Raw genomic sequence first — 26,140 nt, 5'->3', positions numbered from 1 at the left:
TCTGACTTGTATAAGTCTCAGTTTTCTACTTATCAAATAAGAATGACACCAATTGAGCTACCTAACTCAAGAGATGAGAAGTGAAAAACAACTAGGAAATATAAGGAAATGTACTTTAAAAAAATGATGTGGTATAAATATATACTGATCTATTAAAAACTACCCTATATAAAATATTAGTTATTATTTTATGGGTCTTTCTATGTAATTTAATTTTGTTATAAGAATTTTATCTTTGATACTTCAGGATCTAAGAAGGCATGAGAGGTGAGAATGACTTAACAAGAACTGGTATGTCTAAATTATTTACCATTATATACTTTTTTTGTCAACTATTATATGCAAAATAGAAGTCACTTTTTTAATTCAGTAGCAAATAATGCTAAATTACCCAGTAAAGTACCAAAGAATATAATTGCTATACAGTTACTTTACAATCTACCTTCCTGTCTGTGCCCTCAAATGACTCAGAACCATAGGCTAAAATTCTATATTTAAAAAGAAAAGGAAAAAGAAATTCATGACCTGCATGTTGCCACCACACCTCATAAATACAGCACCTTCTGCTGCTAAAACCTTTTATGCATTCAAGAGCCCTATGTGTTCTTGACAGAAACCATATTCAAGCAGCTGAATTTAGAACATGCTGACCTTGAGCAAATCAATGCCCTTAGCATGTACTTCTGGCTTCGATCACTGCAAGAGCTAGACAGCCTCACCATCTATAGTAGTCAACAATTTCTGGCCACTGTCCCCTGTCTATTTTAAGATACCCCTACTACATTTCTGTGTTACACAGTTTAAAGAAATAGAATAACCCACGAACTTGTGTTTACCTGTGTCTAAACACAGGTTTAAGCCTATGTTTACCTTGGAAATCAGGGTATGTGTGCTTTCACTGTGCTTTGCTCAAAAATATTTAATTTGGTAAGTTTCCACTTCCTGCTTTCATTTTTTAAATGCAGTGTATTTTTGACAAAGATTGAAAAATCAAGTATAAGACACTTTTGCTTATTGCCTAATCAGAATTATAAGTAACCTAGTCATAAACCAAGCCAGAATTGGCAGGGTTCCAAACATAAAGTACAAATATTGAAAGAGTAATGGTTATTTGTCATTTTCATACAAAATTACACTAGACATTTAAACTGCACCTGATTAAGGACTATACTACATTTTCACCAATCTACCTTAATATTCACTAACTCTTCTAACTCTTGGATCTAATTGACTCACAAAGTCCATTTAATTTTTTATCCAGGCAATATCAACCAAAATGCTTACACTAGTTTCTGTTTATAAATAAGAGCCTCATTTTTTTTTTACCCTAAACACAGATCCTGTAATTTAGCATGGCAATTATATAGCTTCTGAAAGGTAAATTATTTACCTGAAATTTATATAAATACAAATTAGAAACTACTAATGGTACTTAGTAATTATTCATAGCTTTTTTTCATTCCCAACACAGAGACTGATATTTGTACAGAGGACTAAAGCTAGAAACCAGTATCATAAAATATTTACCATTTTAGATTGCTTTTTGAAGGATTTCCCTCACCTTCTTGAAACATTTAGTAAACCAACAGACACTCTCAAGTATAAAAAATAAATGAGGCTTTTTTTTTACTTTCATTTAACTATTTCACATGAAGGGAGGCTAAGTATCACATGAAGCTAAATCTGATATGCAGAATAATGCAAGACCCAAATAAAGTGAAGTCATTTACTAACAAGTGAACTAAATATAGGGCCCAAGAGGCTGGAACCTGGGAGTTTATATAATATGCTAGCTGACAATAAAGCTCTTAAGACAGAATCCATAGAGTACAAAGGGAAAGGGGTAAAAAACCACTATTCTTCTTGTGCTGTTAAATAAGATTTTAAAATAATTTTTCCAGAAAAAAATTAACTAAAAGCTAATCTTGCATTTCATTAAATTAAAAAAAAATATGTCAGGAACACAGTGGATCAAGTAAATTGAATTATGTGATATTAATAAGAGCTGCTACTCTGCAACAACAGCCAATTACCTTTTAAATGATCTAAAAAGTTTTAAGAATGGTATCTAGCACTCTACTACTAAAAACCATACAATCAGGAATATACTAAGAATAAATCAAGCTATATTCCTAACACATATTTGAATAAACTTTATTACCCTGAGTGGCATACATCATCCTTCTGATGACCTACTGATGGTAAGGCATATATTTAGAGTTGATTTTTGGAGTAGCTAATTAATTTCTCCTTTATTTTGTACTGCACACTACAGCATACACTTGCAAGAAGAGTAATCAGGTACAGCGCAAAGGCAGATGCAATATTGGAAAATAACTATCCCTGAACGGACGCGCTTGGGACTCTGACTCGGGGGGATGGGTGGGACATGGAAAATGTATATAACCTAAACTTATGTACCCCCATGATGAGCTGAAATAAAAAAAAAAAATGTTATATAAAAAAAAAAAAAAAAAGAAAATAACTATCCCTTAGTGGATCTAAATTTATAACCCTCATGTTCTAACAACTCCTAACAAAAACTGCATGTTTTTGTCTATTTAGTAACTTATGAATGACCAATATTGGCAGATCCTGTATTTGCCCATTATGTTGGGCCTTGCGGGGCTCTAGAGTACACAAAGACTATAAATTTGTTTAGGCTGAAATGAAAATAATTCTCAAAATTATGAAACTATGCTATGAATTCAAAAACATTTTCGCACTCAAGAATGAATTTTTCGTATTTTGAGTCTTGGTAATTATTAGCTAGTCCCCCAGACTACTGTATTTTAGGCTATTATTAATCATGACATTGTAGCACTTTATCAATATTTACATGGAAAGTATTTAATTCTTTACATTCTACCCACAGGACAAACACCAATATAGTATTACCCATAGCATATAAAACTGGTTATGAAAAGGTGGCCTAAACATTCATGGGAGCCATATCTAAATCTTAAAATCATTGATCAGAATAACTGCTTGAATTCTCATACAGGTTGACCATCCCAAATCCGAAAGCCTGAAACTTTTTGAGTATTGAATGACATTCAGATTTTCGGATTTGGGAGGCTCAACTGGTAATGCAAATATTCCAAAATCTGAAAAAATCCAAATTCCAAAGTACTTCTGGTCCCAAGCATTTCAGATAAGGGATACTCAACCTGTATATAGTTTTTCAAAATATTCAATTACATATGATTATGCCTTTGATAAACTATTTCTCAAGTGCTGAATTGTCCCAAGATATATTTAAAAAATACTGTAAAACAAAAACACTTTTCCAACATTTAAAGACTTCTCTTTGATCATCATTAATCAGTTATCATTCCTTCATGTCTTCTATTGACAATAAAAATAACCAGATGTCTTTAGCATGGAACTTATATACTTGGGCAGATTTTATGGATAGATTTTAAAAATCTTTTTAAAACCTCAAACCTAAACTGATCTTATCTTTATTTCCTTATTTAACTGGAGCATTCTCTTTCACCACGTACACTTACAAAATTATTTCATTTAGCAGAAATTCAACATTTATTAAATAACCAAAAAGTAAGTAGTTGTACTTACCTGTAGTACCGAGATTGTAGATATGTTGAACAAACAGTCTTTGATACATGACTGGCCGACCCAAAGTCTATTACTTTAACCCTGTACGGCTGCCGAACAGGATCCACCAACATAATATTCTCTGGTTTGAGGTCAGCATGAATTAAACCAAGACTTTTCAATTTTTTCAGTGCAGTGGCCACTTGTTGAAGAATGGGCCGAATCACTTTTAGTGGCAGGGGACTGAATTTATTTTGTTTCAGAAAGTCATACAAGTTTTGTTCCAGCATCTCAAAGACTAAACAAGTATGGTTACGGTGCTGAAAACATTCATAAGCTCGTACAAAGTTATATTCATCAGCATTTTCCGTACTGAGCCTTGCTAATATGCTCACTTCTATTTGACCTTGACGTGCATAAGAAGGGTGATTCTTCAAAATTTTGATTGCTACAATTTCATTTGTCCCTCTTTTCCAGCATTTAACTACCTGGCCAAAAGTGCCTCGACCAAGAAAATCAAGGACTTCATAAGTATTTTTCATGGAGCATAAGACTTCATGCTGTACTAACTGATAGTCACCTTCTCCAGTGGTACAATTCTGTTTTGATCCTGTGGTAGTTGTCACAACTGTCACTGGATTGCCCATGTTGGTTTGCAACATTGCAGGAAGTATGGACAATTCATCGACAATCTGCATTGCGCTGCTATAATTATCCAACTCCTCACTCTTGCGCTTCAATCCACATCGCTGAGGGCCTCCTAGGAAGTTAAACCTGTTTCGCCACACCCCAATCTGAGGTGCCTCCACTTGAGCTTGCTGCTCCTGAGCTGCTATGACCTTTGTAGCACCTGCAGTGTTTTTCAAAACAACAGCACTAGTCTGCAAAGAAAAGTTGTGTCCTCGAGGTCTATTAAATTGTATCTTTGTCTGAAAAGCACTACCCTTTGTGGGAGGATGAGAATTTCCAAAGTATCTACCATTCACATGGGTCCATGGATCGTTTCTTTCCTGGAACACACAACTGCTTGGCTCTACTTTGAGTTTCTTCACACTACAAAAGGCACTTGACTGAGTTTGATAAACATATGGTGGGTAGACCAAGACTTGTGAGGCCATACCTGCAAAAGAAAAAGAAAAAACGAAAATGTTACCAAAAAAAATAATCTTTTTTAATTTTAAATCTCAGGAAGAAAACTTTTAAGGATCAAAACCATAATTTGTAAAAAATAAAAATAATTAAATTCCATTAAGTTTTTTTTTCCCTTGGAGAAGATAAGTATCTTTAATATTTCCATTTTAGTTAATTAGTGCTTCAGCTACTTGGAGTATTGTATAGAAGGCTGGGAATAAAGAGTCAAATGCATTCATTTACTCAATAGATACAGAACAGCTACAATGGTTAAGATATGCCCCAGAAACTGTGTCAACCATTTTCCTCCAAAAGGAAAATTACAAATCCTTCAACTGTACACATTTTGCAAAAGTAAAGCATTTTATCACCAAATTAAAATTTATGAACCAATGACAAGAAAAAAAATACATTACATAAACATAGTTTATAGTCATATCCCTTAAACCCAAAGCTCAAGAACTGCCTCAGGAAGAAGAAAAAAAAAATCTATGCCAGATTTAAAAATATATATTGGCAGGGATTTTAAATAAAATGAGGGTGCCTATTTCATGAACAGCTAATCCTGTATTCTACTTACTAAATATATTACCTTTTGATCTTAAAAGGTATTATACTACAAAGAGAAGTTAATGACTTTCTACTTGGTTACATTCATGTTGCCTCTCTTCTCAATTTGCATTTTATTATATGGATAGTCCTTCAAAATTCCTCTAAGTAATAGTCCTTAGTTCACTTATATTTGAAAAATAAATTATTTTAAATTATTCTAAAGTTCCCAAAGACTGACATTCCATTTATTTTATCCCTGCATTCAAAACTGATTTGAGGTTATTGGGGGTAAAATAACAAACATTCTTACCACAACACCATTAAGTGCATCATGGTTTTATAAATAATATTTGATTCTGATTTAACATAGATATGAAAAAGAATCTAACATTTTATACCGGCATACTTAGTTTTCTTCTCTATGACCATATTTTATCAACTTAGAATTTATATAATATGAAATCCATCCAGCAGCTGCTGACCTGAGTACAGGAACTCAAAACATACATATACATACACACACATATACAAATACACAAACAAGAACAACTCCTCAGTACCACTGCTAGAAAAAACTGTTAATGACACAGGTGTTCTATCTACCTGGTCTGCAACACTATGTAAATTTAAGGCAAAACAACCATTTGATAGAATTGTCACTTTAAGTAATATTCCTTTTTTTTTTCTTTTTAAGAGACAGGGTCTTGGTCTGCCCTCCAGGCTGGGGTACACTGGCTCAATCATAGCTCACTGTGACCTCGAACTCCCGGGCTCAAGCAATCCTCCTGCCTCAGTTTCTCTAATAACTAGGACTACCGACCTGGGCCATAACACCTGGCTAATTTTTTGATTTTTTGTAGAGATGGGGTCTCACGATGTTGCCAGGCTAGTCTCAAACAAGCCTCCTGCACTGGCCTCCCAAAGTGCTGGGATTACAGGATCGAGCCACCATGCCTGACTCATTTTTTCTACTTGAACAAAATTACCTTGCACCTTCCCTAATGGTAAAATCCTAATACAAATGATCAAGTATAAAAATAAACAGATAAGCCAGATATAAGAACATTACCTGATGTTCTGTTTATTTAAATGTCCTTCTGCACATCTACCCTTGAACATTTAGCAAACTCCTTTAGATTCGGATCAAAGTAATACCTTCTTTGGTATTACTTTGGCTAAAGCCTTTCCTGAAATATACATACTCACCAATCACCCTCCAGGCAGAGCTGGGCATTAGGTGCTCTCATAGCAGTTCCTAAATTCTTCTCATTTGCCCTCAGGACATTACATTACATTGTAATTGTCAGTGTCTACATCTGCCTTTCACACTAGATCTAAAACAAAGTGCCCAAGATATAGAGTTGGTGTTTAATATATGTTGGTTGATTAATTCAAAATACCTTCATACTCCATAACTTAAAAATCTATATTATATTAAAACTGTACAGTTTCCTTCTAGTTTAATAAATCACAAACACACATTCTTTAAGTCAGAAACAACAGATTATCATCACTATATGAAACATCCATAATATAAAAAATAATAAAAGCTACCACATACTGAGTACTTACTATGCTACAGTTTAATTAATGCTTTATTTTCAATATTTTATTTAATCATAGCAATATTTTCCCAATTTGCTGTTAAGAAATCTGAAGCTTAGAGAGACTAGGTAACCGGCCCAAGGTCACATAGCTAAGGTGTGGTAAAAGGAATAAGTAAATACACCACCCTTCAGATAAAAAGCATGATTTATACCTCTTTTAACTTCCTAAAAGTTTTCTTGTACACTACCCATCATATTCCTAATTCAACCTGGCCTTGATAAGAAATCAGCTACAAAATCTTATTTGATAAATTAAGACTTGATGTTCACTGTGTAAGAGAAATCTCAAATTGAAATTCTGCAGTTCAAACCCATTTCATCTATTTTCTTAAAATGTCATTAGCATCTATTCTATACCTTTACTCAGAAGAGATTTCAAAACTCTACCAATTTATCAATCTTTTAATGAAGCAAAACTACATTAAAAACTCCTAACCATATCAACTCATCCATTTAATGCACTTTTGTGATATTCCCCAACCTTATCCTTAACAATTTAACATTGCCACGATTCTCCTAATTTTTAACCTATTTCTGTAACACATACCCAGACTCAGAGAGACGGATGATAAAACTCTCAGGTAAGAAATTTTAAAATGGTAAATATATATATATATTTAAAAGAAAGCATACACATTAATAGGAAAGACATGAAAAGTCTGAAGGAACCCTGCATACCACACATACACAGATGGTGGGAAAGCAATTTGGCAATATTTAACAAAATTGCAAATGGACATATCCTCTGACCTAGAAATTCAGGCAACTCAGATACAGTACAAGAATATTCATTGCAGCACTATGTAAAGATACATAGTATTATAAATAACCTAAAATCCATCAAAAAGGCACTGATTAAATACACCTTGATACGTGAACCAACTATAATCTTTAAAAAGAATGAAGACAATCTATTTGCCTTGTTATGGCCTGACTCCCAAGATAGTATCATTATATGAAAAAAGCAAGATTCAGAAAAATATATACTTTACAACAGATAGTACCATCTGTTTAATTTAGAGGGAACTGTATATGTATATAAGGGCTATCCAGAAAGTATCCAGCCATGAAAATCATTCTCATTATATTAACAATGGCTGGGGCCGGGCGCGATGGCTCACGAGCCTGTAATCCTAGCACTCTAGGAGGCCAAGGTGGGAGGATCATTTGAGCTCAGGAGTTCGAGACCAGCCTGACCAAGAGCAAGAGCCTGTCTCTACTAAAAATAGAAAGAAATTAGCTGGACAACTAAAAATACATTGAAAAAATTAGCCAGGCATGGTGGCGCATGCCTGTAGTCCCAGCTACTCGGGAGGCTGAGGCAGAAGGATTGCTTGAGCCCAGGAGTTTGAGGTTGCTGTGAGCTAGGCTGATGCCACTGCACTCTAGCCTGGGCAACAGAGTGAGACTCTGTCTCAAAAAAAAAAAAAAAAAAAAACAATGGCTGGAAACTTTCCCAACAGCCCTCATACACATCGATTATCTGTAGATACATAAAGAAATTGTGGGTTTCTTTGCCTTAATAGAGAGTAATGAAAAAATGTACTTTTCACTGTACATCCTTTTTTACTACATGCATTACCTGTTCAAAAAGAGCTTTTGAATCAACAGGGGAACCTATTAAAATATATACATTTCATATTTAGAAATGAAATAATAATCTGGGATTTTCTTTGAAGTAATACAGAAGAGGAAAAACTGGATGGGCATATGGATAAAATAAGATTAGTCATAAATTGTTAATTAAGGAAGGTTGATGATAGGTGCATTGGAGTTTATTATACTATCCTACTTTTTTAATATGTTTACATTTTGCCTTAATAAAAAGTTAGGTTAGGCATAGTGGCTCATGCCTATAATCCCAGCACTTTAGGAGGCCAACGCAGGAGGATCGCTTGAGCCCAGGAGCTCAAGGTTACAGTGAGCTATGAGGACACCACCGCACTCTATCCCAGGCAACAGAGTAAGACCATGTCTCAAAAAAAAAAAAAAAAAAAGGTAAATAAACATACTTTTTAAACTTCACCCAGAAAGACTCTGATTCAGTAGGTCTGTGGTGAGGTCCAGGCATGTTTTTGTAAATGTACAAGCTCTCAGGGCCATTAAGAGTCACACTAAAATCTGAGAACCAATGACCTAGTCTGTACAAAAACCATAGGCCAATTCAAGTCCTACCAATTCAGAGCCCTCAAGTCTGAAATAACAGGATGAAGTGCCAGGGAACAGGATCAATGCATACTACCCTAGGCCAACACATGCCATGTTAAATCAAGGTGCTATCTGAACAACAGCTGAGATCCAGAAAAACTGACCTAGAGAAATTAAAGAAACTGCTGCAATTTCTGAATCATGCAGTTCCTACCTTTTCTTTCCCAATATGCCAAACTAGAGGGCAAACAACCCAAAAAGGCAAAAGCCCCAACCAGGGACAACTAAAGGAAGTTTAGAAAAAATTATCCCTCACCAACCAATTCTCAACTACTATGCTCTATGGAATCAACCTCAAAGGGGACTTTTTTAGAAAATAAACACAGATAGGAACATCAAATAATATATACAGCACATCAGAAGGTGGAGGTGGTGGTCGTGGAGACAGTAATACAAGACCACAATAAAGGGGATATAAATTACTAATTATTTGACCACTGTGACTCCCTGCCATCTCCAGGTATTAAACATCTCCAGAGAGAAGTCTTTCCCTTCTCCTACCCTCCATCAGATAAACTCCTGGCCTGAGAAGAGTATCTTATCCCTGGTGCTTATGAATTTTACAGAGTACTGTATTCCCAGGAACTGCTGATACCCACTGAGTCCAAAACATTGTTTCAGTAAAATACTATTTCCTACTCTTTTTCACTACAATATATACTATGTTATCAGCTATATTATTCATAACTTTGCCATATGTTCTTATCAACTAAGGAATAAAGTTTTGAAATACTACCCCTTTGTCAGCTGGAGCTGCCTATAAAATATTACTCAGAGAATAGTGAAGACTCCTATTAGAGCAACCATTGAGCTTCCATTCCTAATAATCTCAGGTACTGTGTGTGTGTGTGTGTGTGAGAGAGTGTGTGTGTGTGTGTGTGTGTGTGTGTGTGTGTGTGTGTATTGAGACAGAGTCCTTAGTTGGTCTCAGAGTGGTGGTATTTACAACTAATTGATCACAACCAGTTACAGATTCTTTTGTTCCTTCTCCACTCCCACTGCTTCATTTGACCAGCCTTTTAAAAAAAAAAAGAGAGAAACAGTCTTACTCTGTCACCCTGGTAGAGTGCAGTGCCATCATCGTAGCTCACTGCAATCTCAAACTCCCGGGCTCAAGGAATCCTCTTACCTCAGCCTCCCGAGTAGCTGGGGCTACAAGTGAGCACCACAACGTCCACCTAATTTTTCTATTTTAACTACAGATGGGGTCTCGCTCTTGCTCAGGCTGGTCTGGAACTCCTGAGCTCAAGCAATCCTCCCGCCTCAGCCTCCCTGAGTGCTAAGATTACAGGCTTGAGCAACCGTGCCCACCCAATCTCAGGTACTTTCACCAGCTATGGCCCAAATGTTTATGACCCCCCCCCCAAAAAAATTTATGTGTTGAAACCTAACCCCAAGGTGATGGTATTAAGAGGGAGGGCCAGGTATGATAGCTCATGCCTATAATCCCAGCACTCCGGGAGGCTGAGTCAGGAAGATCGCTTGAGACAAGGAATTCAAGATCAGCCTGGGCAACACAGTGAGATCCGTCTCTATGAAAAATTAGCTGGGTGTGGTGGCACACACCTGTAGTCCTAGCTACTCTGGAGGCTAAGGCAGAAAGATCACTTGAGCCCGAGAGTCTGAGGTTGCAGTGAACTAGGATCATGCCACTGCACTATAGTCTGGGTGACAAAGCAAGACCCTGCCTCAAAACAAAACAAAACAAAACAAGAGGTAGGACCTTTGGGAGGTGATTAGGTTATGAGTGCTCTGTCCTCGTGAATGGGATTAGTGCCCTTACAAAAGAGGCCTGAGGCAGCTTGTTCACCCCTTTTCACCATGTGAGAACACAGCTAGAAAGCACCATCTTTGAAGCAGAGAGTAAGCGCTCACCAGACACCAAATCTGCTGGCATCTTGACCATGGACTTCCCAGACTCCAGACTATGAGCAACAAACTTATGCTTTTTATAAATTACCCAGTCTAAGGTATTTTGTTATAGCAGCCAAAATGGACTAACATATAGACCTTATTTTCCCAATCCTCTAATAAATTTTCAAGTCCCATCCAAACTCTATTCAAATTGTTCACACCCTTTTACAATTACCAAGCCAGCAATGTAAGCAATATTGACACCCACAGTCATGAGTCTGATCATTGCTCACCATAGTGAAATATGTTTCAGTCTTTTTTTTATTACACATACTATCAGGCCTTCTGGAAAGGAAGGGAGGGAACAGAGATAGAAATACTTTACTAACTTATATTCAATTCATTAGTCAATATGAAACTTCTGAATCATTTTCTGCCAAACTTATATACATCCCATATGTAATAGCGTTCTTCTTTTAAATGTACTGTGATATCACACATAGATTCTTTTTTTTTTTTTTTTGAGACAGAGTCTCACTCTGTTGCCCTAGCTGGAGTGCAGTGGCATCATCATAGCTCACTGCAACCTCAAACTCCTGGGCTCAAGCAATTCTCCTGCCTCAGCCTCCCCAGTAGCTGACACTACAGGAGTGTACCACCATGCCCAGTTAATTTTTCTATTTTTTGTAGAGATGGGTCTCACTATGTTGCTCATACTGGTCTCAAACTCCTGGTCTCAACTGATCTTCCTGCCTCAGCCTCCCAAAGTGCTAGGATTATAGGAGTAAGCCACCATGCCTGGACCAAATAGATTTAATAAAATGCAATAATGTCTTGTGTTGCATTCTCCTTATTCAATTTTCTTCTACTTGTTCAACTCTCTATTTTTTTAAATCTTTTCCTTTTTAAAACCTGTGGTAAAATATACATAAAATTTACCATTTTAGCCATTTATAAGTGTAATGTTCAGTGGTATTAAATATATTCATACTGTTGTGCGAATCATCACCACCATCCATCTCCAGAACATTTTTCTCTTCCAATACTGGAATTCTGTGCCCATTAAACAATAACTCCCTATCCTCTGTCCCTCTGACCTTTTACAATCACTATTCTGTCTCTATGAATTTAACTATTCTAGGTAGCTCATAAGTGGAATCATAAAATATTTGTCCTTTGATGATTTTGCATGTCTTCAAGGTTTATCCACTCTGTAGCATGTGACAGGATTTCCTGTAAGACTGAACAATATTCCACTGTGCGTCTATACCACTTTTTGTTTATTCATTCATCTATCGATGAACATACAAGTCACTTCCACGTTTATTACTATGAATAATGCTTCTATGAACATGGGTGAACAAATATCTTTTTGAAACTCTGCTTTCAATTCTTTTTTGTTTATATATCCAGAAGCAGAATTGCTGGATCATATGGTAATCCTATTTTCAATTGCTGGAGGAACCACCTTACTGTTTTCCACAGCAGCTACACCACTTTACATTCCCACCAGCAGTGCACAAAGGTCCTGATTTCTCCACATTTTCACTAACACTTGTTATTTTCTTCTTTTTTCTTTTTCGTAATAGCCATCCTAATAGGTGTGAAGTGGTATCTCATTGTGGTTTCCAAACCTGTTTTTAAATCTAATTCTTTCCTCATCAGTATTGTACCAACTATAGTAATACTTAGAACTTGATGTCAGCCTAACAAGTAAACTTTCTTTCCTTTCATCTGAGTTAATGATGAAGAATGTTAAACATCAGACACACCTAAGACTAAGCTCTATGGAAAACTGTGTTAGCTTGGCATTGCCAAAGAATTTCTGAGCTCTCCCCAGTTCTTTCAGGCCATCACTGAAAAGTATAGATTATTAAATTATTAAAAACATTGTTTTAAATTAAGATACAATTGTGAAAATGTGATGATCAGTACTGAAGATTTCTAAAGATCTATTAGAAGATATAAATGAAAATAACAAGTAAAATAAAAGCCTTTGCTAAAAAACAGAAAAAAGACTTATTTTTAACCTAAAGAACAACTCAGGGCACCAAAAGATTACCCCATAATAAAAAGGGGTAAGAAACCAAAGAATTAAATTTGTAGCCAAAACTCCACAATTTAAAAAAAAAATAGCAATACAACAAAGTGACCCTAATGAAAGTTACTTTAGGGGTATTTTCATTCCACCGAAAATAAGCAGTTACGTCAGAGCAAAGTAAGATTTTGATTCTGTTAACATAAAACTTTTACATTCAGATTTCTTTTCTAAACTCACCTATCAACTCTGTTTCCAGGATATATTAAAATAAGTAGATGCAAGTGCAATAATACTTTAAGAAGTGAACTTATCACTCTTGAAATGGAGACAGAATGGGACAGGAAATGAAAAATATTGTCAAAGTTGCTTATCAAGTAAATGTACCAAAGTACCTTTAATCTGATGGCTTCAAAGCTAATAGCCACAAAATGCTCCTATATGAAAACTCAATGATATATTACACACAGTTAGGGTAGTCCTAAATTCACTAACAGTGTAATAGGGTTTTAGTTAAATTACACACATATACATTATAGACTATAATTGCCTTTTACTATGCTGTAATCAGCACTAGAATATTTTTTTTTTTTTTTTTTTGAGACAGAGTCTCTTTGTTGCCCAGGCTAGAGTGAGTGCCGTGGCGTCAGCCTAGCTCACAGCAACCTCAAACTCCTGGGCTTAAGCGATCCTACTGCCTCAGCCTCCCGAGTAGCTGGGACTACAGACACGCGCCACCATGCCCGGCTAATTTTTTGCTATATATATTTTTAGTTGGCCAGATAATTTATTTCTATTTTTTAGTAGAGACGGGGTCTCGCTCAGGCTGGTCTCGAACTCCTGACCTTGAGCGATCCACCCGCCTCGGCCTCCCAGAGTGCTAGGATTACAGGCGTGAGCCACCGCGCCTGGCCTAGAATATTTTAAATAAATTGAAAAGCACTATGTAAAAATCAGTGAGTATGCTAAAAAGCAAAGAAACAAGCAACACCAAAAAAACACAAAAGCAGGTTTTGAATTACTCCCAAGTTCCTGTCCTGTTCCTATTTTGATCTCTACTCTGATCCAGTCATCTCTCACAGTCTTCTCTTTCCCCACCGCATCTCAATTAAACCCCAAGAGCTGACCTGCCCATAGCACCACAGTTCTTTACATTCTGTCCTCACAATGTCCATCTTTTCCTTTGACCTAACCATCTCTTTCCGATTATCTCTCACCAGACTCCCAATATTCTTGGCTAGATTCTAGTTCCTCTCTTTCTAATAAAATAATAGATTCAAAATTAACACTTCCCTTATATAATATAAAAGGCATTTATAAAAAGGCTTGGCAGCAAAAGAATCCAAAATTCTAAATATGAATACAATGGTTGGTTCTCTTTATCCTGACACATTGCAAGTATGATAAACTTCAAAGAAGTGAACCACTTTAGGGGACGTATCATTCATAAAAACATTTAAAAAGAAGTAAAAGCACTTTAGGGAAGGTGGCCCTCACCAAACATTTTTATGGCAAAATGAGTAATCAAAATTAGCCATTCCAAGAAATGAGCTTTGAGTGCCACGATAATGGTTTTCATAACACTGCAGAAATGTCTCCAGCCCATAAGAACACTTTACAGGCAATCCATACTCTAGGCACAGAATACTTTTTTAAAAATAACAGGGTCAACCTACTTCACCTAGCTAGTGGGCCAAAGAGAAACTGGGCTGTTCTTAAACTAGTTTTGCATTCCGCACAAAGTCTAGCAGAGAGTTAAATGAATAAAGCCTCAAGCTATTCTATAGCTTTTCAAACTTATCTTTTATAGGATGTTGCAAACAGCTTGATCTCAACTCTAATTTTTAAACAAATGGCTATGTCTTGATTTCACAAGGTCAGACAGGTAGTACTCCTTTCATTTGAAAGCAATGAAGATACAGTGAAGTCTTTAAGGTGACAATATTGTCTATAACCGAGTTTCATGAAAATAACAGATTACTCCAGGCTGGTTTATCCATAGAGTTGAAGATTTTGCTTTCATAAACATACTTAGAATAAAAGGTTTCACTTTTTCCATTTTTAAAATGTATTCAGCCACATCAATCAGTGGAAACAAATATTAAGATATCCATAAGATTTCATTCAGAAATCATTATAACTGGATACCATTTAACAATCAATATTAGAACTTCACTTCTATTTCAACTGAAAATTTCTCAACATTTTATAGAGAGATAAAAGAACATTTTTCTTAAGACCTTTAAAACTGAAAGATAAAGCATCAAATACAGAGAAGAATGCTAGAAACAAATACCACACTATTTTAATTACACAATGACTGATTAAAGCCATAAATTACACACCTACTTGATATTGTAATGCCCTTAGACTGTTTTGTTTACCTCATATGCTATTGTTAAATTAAATTATAATAATATTTTTTGTATACATTTTCCAAAAATCTTATAAAAGCCCCTGATATAATTATGGTGCTTCCATAAATTGAAACCATTTTTAGCCAAAAGCTATGTTATTTGGGCTGAAGTTTAAATTTCCGCTAACTGATATAATTCTCAACTTGATTTTCAAATGATAATGACTTAATCATCTATGAAAGGTATATCAAATTCATTTTTTAATGTTTTATATCCACATCTACTGTGAATATTACCAAATAATGTTTTAATATTATTTTAATTCTGCCTTTACCATGCTTATCCCTAACAACAGATAACTGGCCAAGTTTGAAGTTTAAAAAGCCTCAATCATATGAGAGATAAAAAAAAGTTTAAGTTCATTAGCAACTGAATTTTAATTTTTGACAAGAAAAAATATGAAACTATCCAGTGTTTTTTATAACAATGTCAAAGAAACAGGTCATATTTTGTAGAAGAAATGGAAGAATAGCCAACTTAATCCAACAGTGAACTCGTTGGTAAATTGTTTTCATTTGTAAATTCAAAATTTTGTGCCAAAATTCAATCACTCCATTTTTTTCTTTAACAATACAAACTACAAAGTTAAAGTAGTTATAACAACTTTATATCTTATATGGATTCAACAGGTTACTATCTGCTACACTTTGGTATGGTATAGCATCTCATCCTACCCATCCAAAAAGAGAGATTTCACTGTTTAAAAAGAAAAAGGAAAGGGAAAAAAAAAAAACTGTCTTCAGCTAGTGATTCCCCAAATTGTAATCATAGAGTGACCACCTATGAATTTATCATGAGAACTTTGTAATGCTATATTTGTCCCTCATTACATTTAAACAGTTTCACACCCACATGCTCTAATTATTCTCCAACTGAAGCTCAAGAATTTCCTTCAAGAGGACAAATACAAAAGAAGGGGGAAAATCTTCACTAGTTATAGATATTTCCACCTTTCCATTCCAAAGAAGACTTAAAAAAAAAATCTAAGTGTCTCAGAACACCAATATATGCCCTAGTCAGCCTACACAGAAGATTTATATTCTTTATTCCTCTCAGTTTAAAGTTAACATTACATTTTTAACAAATCAATCATCAATCTCTGAAAGAAAAGATTTTCTTTAAATAAGATACAAAAAGCATACACTATAACAGGGAAAAAATAACAAATTTGACTTTATTAAAATTTAAAACTTTCATTCATCAAATGACACCAGAAAAAAAGATAAGCCACAGACATGGATTTACAACATTGAATTTTTTCTACTTTTGGTAGAGACAGGGTTTCGCTCTTTTCCAGGCTGGTCTCAAACTCCTGGCCTCAAGCCATCCTCCCGTCTTGACCTCCCAAAGTGCTAGGATTACAGGTGTAAGGCATCACACCCTGCTGGTTTTTACATTTTTAAAACACCGTTTAAGGAGTTATAGGTAATGTGGTATCTCTGGAGGGCTTTAAAAAGAAAATCAATATAATCATATTTGTGTTTTAGAAAGATTATTCAGGCAAATCTGTGAAGGATAAACTGGAAAGGAACAAAATGGAGGCAACAGTTGAAGCATGACTAATAGTCTAGACAGCTGATCAGAGCCTGACCAAAGGCAGGACAAAGGGAATGAAGTCAAGAGTTCTGACTATCAACAAGTAGTTAGGAGAAAGAACCACAGAACAGGTGAGGTGTGAAGTAAGGGAGCAACTGACACATGTTTCTAGCTTGAAGAACTGATAGCCAAATAATAATAGGAAATACCAAAACAAGAGAAAGAGAATTGAGAGGAAAAACAAAATTCAATTTTAGATATGCTATGTTTGAGGGGCCTTGTGACTCAAACTGATTCCCATAAATGCAGAACCTATAAAAAAGGCCTGCATTCAGATAATTTACTTGGGAAATTATCCTGGGAACAAGAGAGAGAGACGTGGGGAATAAATCAGGAAAGAGAGAAAATATACCATTTGTCAACAAATAACTTTAATAATTGATTCAAACAAGAATTATCAATGGATGCAAAAACTAGTGGGTGAAAGTTTGAGGTATAAAAGGATATTACTGTTAAGTGACCATTTCCATGGTCGTGTTTCTCCACGTCTTGCCGGCAGGGATACTGACTGCCTCTGTTCTGGAGTCTCTTTTCAAGGATATTTGTATAGCGAACACTTGGAAGATAGAAATACAGTCTTCCTCCTGGGCAAAGAACAGGTTGTTTAATGTCCAGTATAATACAGATAATGTCTCCCTCTTGGGTAAAGGTCAGACACACTTACTGCTCCTTATAAAAGATTCAAGTTTCCTAAGCTTGGGGTTTCTCTCCTGCAATTCATCTCCTTTTGTGCAGGAGTCACCTGGCCCCGTTCATATCACCCTGTGGAAAATGAGTTCAGAAACAAGCACAAATGCTGACACACTGGCTAGTACTACTGCAGATGAGTAAGAAAGTCCTTTATCTCTGACCCAGGAGTCTTGTATCTTCTGCTAGCACCCACCGCTAAATTGTTGGCTTGCAAGGCCCTTTGTAGTTCTTAACTATTACACAGTTTCAAAGTATATCCCCACAAGATACATATCAATTAAAAGCAAGAAACTGGCAGATACCTCCCTAACCAAGTAATCAATGTTAAAAATCACTAGTAAGGGGATATATTGACATCATGTGTCTACTGATATGATGTACTGATAGAAACATATTTCTCTAAACTATTCCTAAGCACAAGAACACAAACAAATCCAAATTGGGGGACATTCTACAAAATAATTGGCAGTATTCTTCAAAATGTCAGTGTCGGCCGGGCATGGTGGCTCAGGCCTGTAATCCTAGCACTCTGGGAGGCCGAGGCGGGTGGATCGCTCAAGGTCAGGAGTTCGAGACCAGCCTGATCGAGACCCGGTCTCTACTAAAAATAGAAAGAAATTATCTGGCCAGCCAAAATATATATAGAAAAAAAAATTAGCCGGGCATGGTGGTGCATGCCTGTAGTCCCAGCTACTCGGGAGGCTGAGGCAGTAGGATCGCTTAAGCCCAGGAGTTTGAGGTTGCTGTGAGCTAGGCTGACGCCACGGCACTCACTCTAGCCTAGGCAACAAAGCAAGACTCTGTCTCAAAAAAAATAAAAAAAATAAAAAAGAAAAAACAAAATGTCAGTGTCAAAACAAGTGAGGAAGTTTCCAGATTACAGAAAACTGAAGAGATACAACTGAAAAGTCTCTGCTTTTAGGAATTAATAAGGGTAAAGGAACATTATGTCTGCAACTTACTCTCAAAATTTCAGAAAAAAAGTAATATATTAACCAGGCCTGGAGGCACACACCTGTAGTCCTAGCTACTAGGGGAGGGGAGGCTGAGGCAAGAGGATCACTTGAGCCCAGGAGGTTGAGGTTGCAGTGAGCTATGATGATGCCACTGCACTCTAGCCTGGACAACAGGGTGAAGCCCTGTCTCAAAAAAAAAAAAAAAAGTACTCATAAACAGTGAGGGCAAATTTTTTCATTTAAAATTAATACTTAATTCATAATCATTTTTGGAGCTTTTGGTCATTATGTAATTTGTTCAATTAATAGAGCCTTAATTTCATTATGTGAGCCAATAAATTTGTTGACAACAAAAAGGACTTTTTATTCATGAAAAGACAGAAGAAACAGTACTAATCTATGCAAGGCTCTACAAATAGACATCTAAAAATGGAACTATGTAACCAGCAATATTCAGCCAATAAATAGTAGTTTCTAGTCACAGTTTGTTTCATTTCTCAATTACTTTGTTTACAGTACAAATTTATAAAAGATATAATGTCTTCTTAGAAATAAAAGGCAGAATACATTAGAAAATAAGTTGTTAATGTGAACAGCAAATGAGCTTAATTCTTCATGGGTTGATTAACTGTCAATATTTTATTAATAAATACCTCTATCATTAACAGGTTCTTTTACCAGTATATTCTGTCCAGGAAATTACACTAAGCCACTTAATATAAGAAAAAAACATTTTCATATAAATTAATGATCACATATTAGGAAGTTTCATAAATTAAACCTGCTGTCTAAGGTGCCTAGAAAACATTTATTTGAAAATACTAAAGTCTTGGGTATTTTCCAGCAGTATTGTGAACAAAGCATCTAGAGAATGTGTTGACTATAACACAAATCAGCATGTTAAATAACAAGCTTCATCTGACTTAGCAAAACGTTCCAACTTTTGGAACAGAAAATGACCTGGTGGACATTTCAAAGCTGCTAGAAATCACCCTGCCAATACAAATCTTTAACAAGGCTAGAAAAGAGTTAATTCAAAAAATAACATAAAGATTACTCTTACTAAAGCAGATAATTCTCTAGATTTTTTTTAAAAACTATATAAAATTAAAAATCAGAAATAGAAATACTGACAGGTTGACTAAAGGTAAAAAGTTTACTTGCCAGCCTGAACAAGAGCAAGACCTCATCTCTACTAAAAATATTTAGAAAAATTAGCCAGGTACACGTGGTGTGCGGCTATAGTCCCAGGGATTTGAGGTTGCAGTGAGCTATGATGATGCCACTGCACTCTACCCAGGATGATAGAGTGAGACACTGTCTCAAAAAAAAAAAAAAAAATTTACCTGAAGCTCTCCCTTCCTTAAGTAAATTTAAGACTAAGAATTCAAATTTAGTTTACGAAACTTCAGCACAAAAGAAAATTTTTTACTTAAATTCTTCATACAATGACCAATATCTACCAATGGACAGTTACAAAAAGTAAACAATTTCATAAGTTTGGGTTATAAACAACTCCCTTAATAGAAAGCAAAATGCATTATTTTTCTATATCATAGGGAAATTTGTCCCAAAAGAACTATCATGAAACTTTTATTTCTAATAAAAATCTATGTAACTAACCTTCAGACAAAAATAAATAAATATTAAAGATAAAGAAGGCAAAGATCAAATAATCCTATTTAGAAGACCTCCTGAACTAATCTACCTTTGATACAACACATGGAGTCAAATCCTAGATTAATAATTTGATCAAAAGTCCACTGCTGACACAGTAATACAAAGGAAAACTCTGCTGGTAAGATTTTTGTAAGAGATAATGATTCAGAGCTCTAAATGGACATTTATAGAATCAAAGGCGAAATTCTACAAAACTTTTCAAAAGTACAGGCTACCCTAAACAGTTTTAAGATTCACATTTTGTATTTCCAACAGTACAACATTCCACATTCATACCTGAAAGAGAACTATCACTCTAGAGTAATGTATATCACAAGAATTAAAATTCTAAGAACAAGTGAAGTGAAAATAGTGGCTACTACCCCCCCCCACACACACACATAAATACAATAGTTTTTCATTTGTGAGAGCTGAAAAGACAAATATTTACTGCTGCATAAATTTGATTATAGTACTTTCAGTTTTGAAAAATCTTTATGAAAGACATTTTGGACCTTGGAAAAATTAACTGGACTAAAAAATCAACTATTTTTCTAAATTCTATTAAGATCCTATACAGTCCTGATATTGTCTTACACTGCTAAATCCAGAATTTTTTTAATTTCTATAATTATGCTTTTTCTCTAGAGACTCAGATTTTATTTGCCAGACATACCACTTTATACATGCCCTTTTTTTGAAATTTAGTGAAGCACCTTCAAAAAAACCTTTCTAATATAGAAATACTGCTTTTTAAATTTCAAACCTTAACTGTCATATATATCTTATCAACTAAGGATGGCCTTTCACAATAGCTTCAGAAACTCTCTCTGGTAATAAGTCAGAAACAATAGGAGGAAAAGATATGAGAATGTTAAGAAAAATCAAGATTGCAGCCAGGCATGGTGGCACGTGCCTATAGTTCCAGGTACTTGGAAGGCTGAGGCAGGAGGATCACTTGAGCCCAGGAGTTTGAGGCTGCAGTGAGCTATGACACCACTGCACTCTACCCTGGGCAAAAGAGTGAGACTCTGTCTCTAAAAAAAGAAAGAAAAATATTTAAGACCTCTTTCTTACTCTCAAGACAAATTTGAGGAAGGGGATAAAGCAGAGATTTATAACAGGTCTCCTTAGAAAGGGCAGAAAATGCTAAAGAACAATGTAACAAAGACCTAAAGAGGAAAGAAACAAGCAGCTTCTCAAAGAATCCCCCAAAGAAAGGACACTGAATTCTTAGAAATCTGTTAGCACTGCTTCTGTTTGGCCCTGACTACCTCTAATCATTAACTTTATAAAGTGACACATTGTTGGGTTGCTTATAATAAGCTGTGCACTAAAACTAGAAGTTGAGATGGACTTAGCAAGGGCCACATATATATTTCTTTCTTCTACTACAAGCCCTACAGAAAAACTGAGATTTTTTTTATTTTATTTTATGTTAGTGTAAAAAGCCACCCTGCCAATACATGGTACTAAAAATATGTATAAGAACTATAATGATAAGAAATACTTATTTCTTCAGATTTACCTGGCTGAAGAGATTTTTAAAAATACGCCATCAACATTTTAAAAAGATAAAAAGATATTATGAAAGTTTAATTTAAAGTTGCATAAGTAACCACTAACTCACACATTTCAAGGTCAAAATTAAGGCTAGTCATTGATCCCATGGAATAAAATAAACAAAAATATGCTTAGTCATATGACTGAAAATGGCTACAAAGTATTTACAGTTTACTGATGAGATATTTATTCTCAAATAGTTACTACAAATTTCTTATTGGCAAAAATTGACCTTGTGCCATTTTTTAAGCATTTGTATAAGAAGAAGCTCAGATATAAAAATAATGGTTGCATATTAATTACATATGGTGAATATGCCCGATTATTTTATAACAATATTTACCATATTAACCTTAAAAATGTCACTTATTCATAGAGCCTTGCAAACTGAATGAGTAAAAATTATCACTAAGACAGTATCATTGGCCGGGCACGGTGGCTCATGCCTGTAATCCTAGCACTCTGGGAGGCCGAGGAGGGCGGATCGTTTGAACTCAGGAGTTTCAGACCAGCCTGAGCAAGAGCGAGACCCCATCTCTACTTAAAAGTAGAAAGAAATTATATGGACAGTTAAAAATATATAGAGAAAAATTAGCCGGGCATGATGGCGCATGCCTGTAGTCCCAGCTACTTGGGAGGCTGAGGCAGGAGGATCGCTTGAGCCCAGGAGTTTGAGGTTGCTGTGAGCTAGGCTGACGCCACGGCACTCACTCTAGCCCAGCCAACAGAGCGAGACTCTATCTCACAAAAAAAAAAACAAAGACAGTATCATTACCTGGAATCATACTGCTAGAATGAGCACACTAATGTAAAATTTAAAATATTTTGCCATAAAATCATGAAACGATACACATCATTCACACCAAGAAAAGGCTAGATTTCAGTACAACAATCATTCTGAAATTATTTTATTACTATAAAATTACAAAATATTCAGGGGAAAGAACCTATCCTATTTCCTTCCAGTCATTTTAAAGTACATTTTATTATTTTCTTAGAAGCTACATACATGTATCACTTAATATGCCAATATGTTCTCTTATAAGCATATCAACTATTATAAATAGCAGCATAATGTTCTATCCTATGTACATATTATAATTTGCTGGATTGCTTTTTTAGAAGTTTTTTACTATTCATATAAAGTTGTAATGAACATTTTCATAAAAATAGTGTTTGTACACATTTTTTTTTGGGGGGGGGGACAGAGTCTCACTCTGTTGCCCAGGTTAGAATGCCATGGCATCAGCCCAGCTCACAGCAATTTCAAACTCCTGGGCTCAAGTGATCCTCCTGCCTCAGCCTCCCAAGTAGCTGGGACTACAGGCATGCGCCACCATGCCCAGCTAATTTTTCTATTTTTAGTAGAGACAGGGGTCTCACTCTTGCTCAGGCTGGTCTCGAACTTCTGACCTCAAGCAATCCTCCTGCCTCAGCCTCCCAGAGTGCTAGAATTACAGGCATGAGCTACTGCGCCTGGCCTGTACATTCTTTTTTTAATACTGCATTTTTACTGTAAGTTTTTGTACATTCTTAATTTTCTTAGTATGGATTTCCAGAAAGGGGACTTGATAAACACTGCAAAATTTTGCTTTGCAAAAGTGTAGTTCTACAGGTTTTATTAATGCACCCACCAGAAACAAATATTGTAAGATTTAAAGTTTCAAACATAAGCAAATGCAACAGAAATAAGGATACCAGATAGGGAATACAAAAGAATAGATTTAGAAATAAGATAATCAACTTAGTTTGAGGGACCTGTAGGGGAAAAAAATATGGAGATCAATAGGCAGTTCAAAATATGGGTTGAAAGCTCAGAATTGAGTAGGGGACACTACGGATGCAATTATCTGAAGGAATACATAAACTATGAATAAAAGGAAACTACTGTGGTGCTTAACAGGAGTAATTTCACTAGAATGGCATGGACTGAACTATACTGCCTAGGGCTATAAAGTGAACAGAAATCCAAGTAAAGGCTGGAGTACACATTTAAAAAGCTTGGAAGAAACAGAAAATGGAAGACAGGGTCACAGACTTGAGGAGGCACAATTAAAAGATGGCTGCTTAAGATCCCAGATACTTGGGCATGTTAAAAGGCTGAAGAAAAAGAGTCAATGCTGTACACAATAAATAGATACAATTTTACCTGTCAATTTACAAAAAGGGGGGCAAAAAAGGCTGGGTGCCATGGATCACACCTATAATCTCAGCACTTTGGGAGGCTGAGGCAGGAGGATTGCTTGAGGCCAGGAGTTTGAGACCAGTCTGGGAAACATAGCGAGACCCCATTTCCACAAAAAGACATAATAAAATTTGCCAGGCATGATGGTGAGCCCCTGTAGTCCTTGCTTCTCCGGAGGCTAAGGCAGGAGAATCACTGAAATCCAGGAATTTGAGGCTACAGTGAGCTACGATCGTGCCACTGCTGCACTCCAGCCCGGGTGACAAAGTGAGACCCCATTTCTAATTTAAGAAAAAAAAAAAAAGGAAAAAGGAAAAGGAAAAGAAAAAACAAGAGACAAGAAAAAGAGGAAACTTCAAGTTTGTGGACAAGCTCAAGATGTCAAAAAATGCCAATTCTGGTGAAACCCATGTAGAAAACAAAAAGTAATCTTGGAAGGATAGAAAGATGCTTCTTTCCTTCAGGAATGAAAACTCAAAGTTTATACTGTTAGAACCAGGTAAAGGGTTGATAATCTGGAGGAAGTACATGCCTGCCGATCTCTACAGAGGAAACACACTGATCTGCTAGAAGTAAAGGTGGTGGGAGTAAAGGGTCTTGAGAAGTCAAACGTGTAAAGATGACATATTCACAACAGCTTGGTCAGGCACCTGTCAAACCACTCAGTAAAGATGATATACTTTGATTAAGACATAAAGGTTATCACATGTCTGTATTTGACTCCTTTTAAAATAATGTATTTATTTTCCCAATGTCCATCATGTACTTTAGGGAATATAAAAACCTATAAAACATGGTCCTTGACCTGAAGGAACAGCTCAAATACTAATTTATATTTTTTAAATATAAACTTTCCCAAAAATGTTATATATTAACTTCTAATAGATTAGGAAGTGAAGTATTTCATTTTCTTCCAATCAACTTAATGGGAAACAATTTCAAACCGGATATTCCATCAGATGTGAGATACTTTAAGGAGATTTTGCAAGTTAGAGAGAGTGGCCACTAGAAATACTTTCAGAAATGTCCCAATAGGCTTCAACAAGACAACTCACAAAGCAAACACTACAACAATTTTTCATTCAAAGGTACTGGCAAACCAATTATGTTACAGTGCCAAACACCCTGAATTTTCAAACAGAATTCAATTTCACCAAATTGTCAAATTTCATTAAGATTATTATATTATATACAATTATAAAAGGGGCAATACAATGTAATACTTTCATTTTGCAAACCTCTGCTTTTAAGGACCCCAAGTAAAATATATTTTTAAAAAACTGTAAACTTTAAAAATGAAAATTATACCTATTTTTTAATTTACATAAAGTACAAAAATAATATCCCTTTTATATAGTGGCTTCAAATAAGTTACAGCTAACCATTTCAACATTCTTAAAAGTATCTTAAAATGTTTTCACCCTTTGTTTTCTTTCCACAGATTAGCACAGAAATGAGGTTTGGAAGGCTATGCATTTTAAATCTAGGAAAAAGGGAAAATAGCTAGAAAAGGCAAACCTACTAGAATTTTCTCAGGCAATGTAAAAACTGTGCAGATCCAAAAGGAAAAATCATGAAAGACTAGAACTGGATTATTAACCATATCTGCGAAATATGACCTTATCTTTATTTAAATTAATATACAGTATGTCTCTACAAGACAATGTTTCTGTTAAACTGGCTAGCCTTGATAAAAAAAAAATATCACAAAACTAAAATTGATAAAATTTTTGTTCATATTTTTAAATGATTTTTGTTTTTTTTTTTTTTTTTTTTTTTTTTTTGAGACAGAGTCTCACTTTGTTGCCCGGGCTAGAGTGAGTGCCGTGGCATCAGCCTAGCTCACAGCAACCTCAAACTCCTGGGCTTAAGCGATCCTACTGCCTCAGCCTCCCGAGTAGCTGGGACTACAGGCATGAGCCACCATGCCCGGCTAATTTTTTTGTATATATATTTTTAGTTGGCCAGATAATTTCTTTCTATTTTTAGTAGAGACGGGGTCTCACTCTTGCTCAGGCTGGTCTCGAACTCCTGACCTCGAGCGATCCACCCGCCTCGGCCTCCCAGAGCTAGGATTACAGGCGTGAGCCACCGCGCCCAGCCATGATTTTTGTTTTAAACACCAC

At 35.5% G+C, this 26,140-nt stretch overlaps 1 protein-coding gene across 7 annotated transcripts in view; it reads right to left on the bottom strand.

Moving 5' to 3' along the window:
• HIPK3 (homeodomain interacting protein kinase 3) overlaps window positions 1-26,140 on the bottom strand; it is a 90,666-nt gene that overhangs the window by 56,588 nt on the left and 7,938 nt on the right. For 6 of the 7 annotated variants that reach the window (XM_045557756.1, XM_045557758.1, XM_045557759.1 and 3 more), the window contains exon 2: window positions 3,580-4,678. In XM_045557756.1, coding sequence (XP_045413712.1) covers window positions 3,580-4,676 — 1,097 coding nt within the window. In that variant the 5' untranslated portion in view covers window positions 4,677-4,678. Of the gene's footprint in view, window positions 1-3,579; window positions 4,681-26,140 lie in introns of those variants that run through there. The other variant, XM_045557760.1, reaches the window with a different exon arrangement.

Source organism: Lemur catta, chromosome 7 (genome assembly GCF_020740605.2).
Source record: "Lemur catta isolate mLemCat1 chromosome 7, mLemCat1.pri, whole genome shotgun sequence".
NCBI classification, from domain to species: Eukaryota; Metazoa; Chordata; class Mammalia; order Primates; family Lemuridae; genus Lemur; species Lemur catta.
Note: the sequence above shows the minus strand (reverse complement) of the source record. Positions and strands in the feature narration are given on the sequence as shown.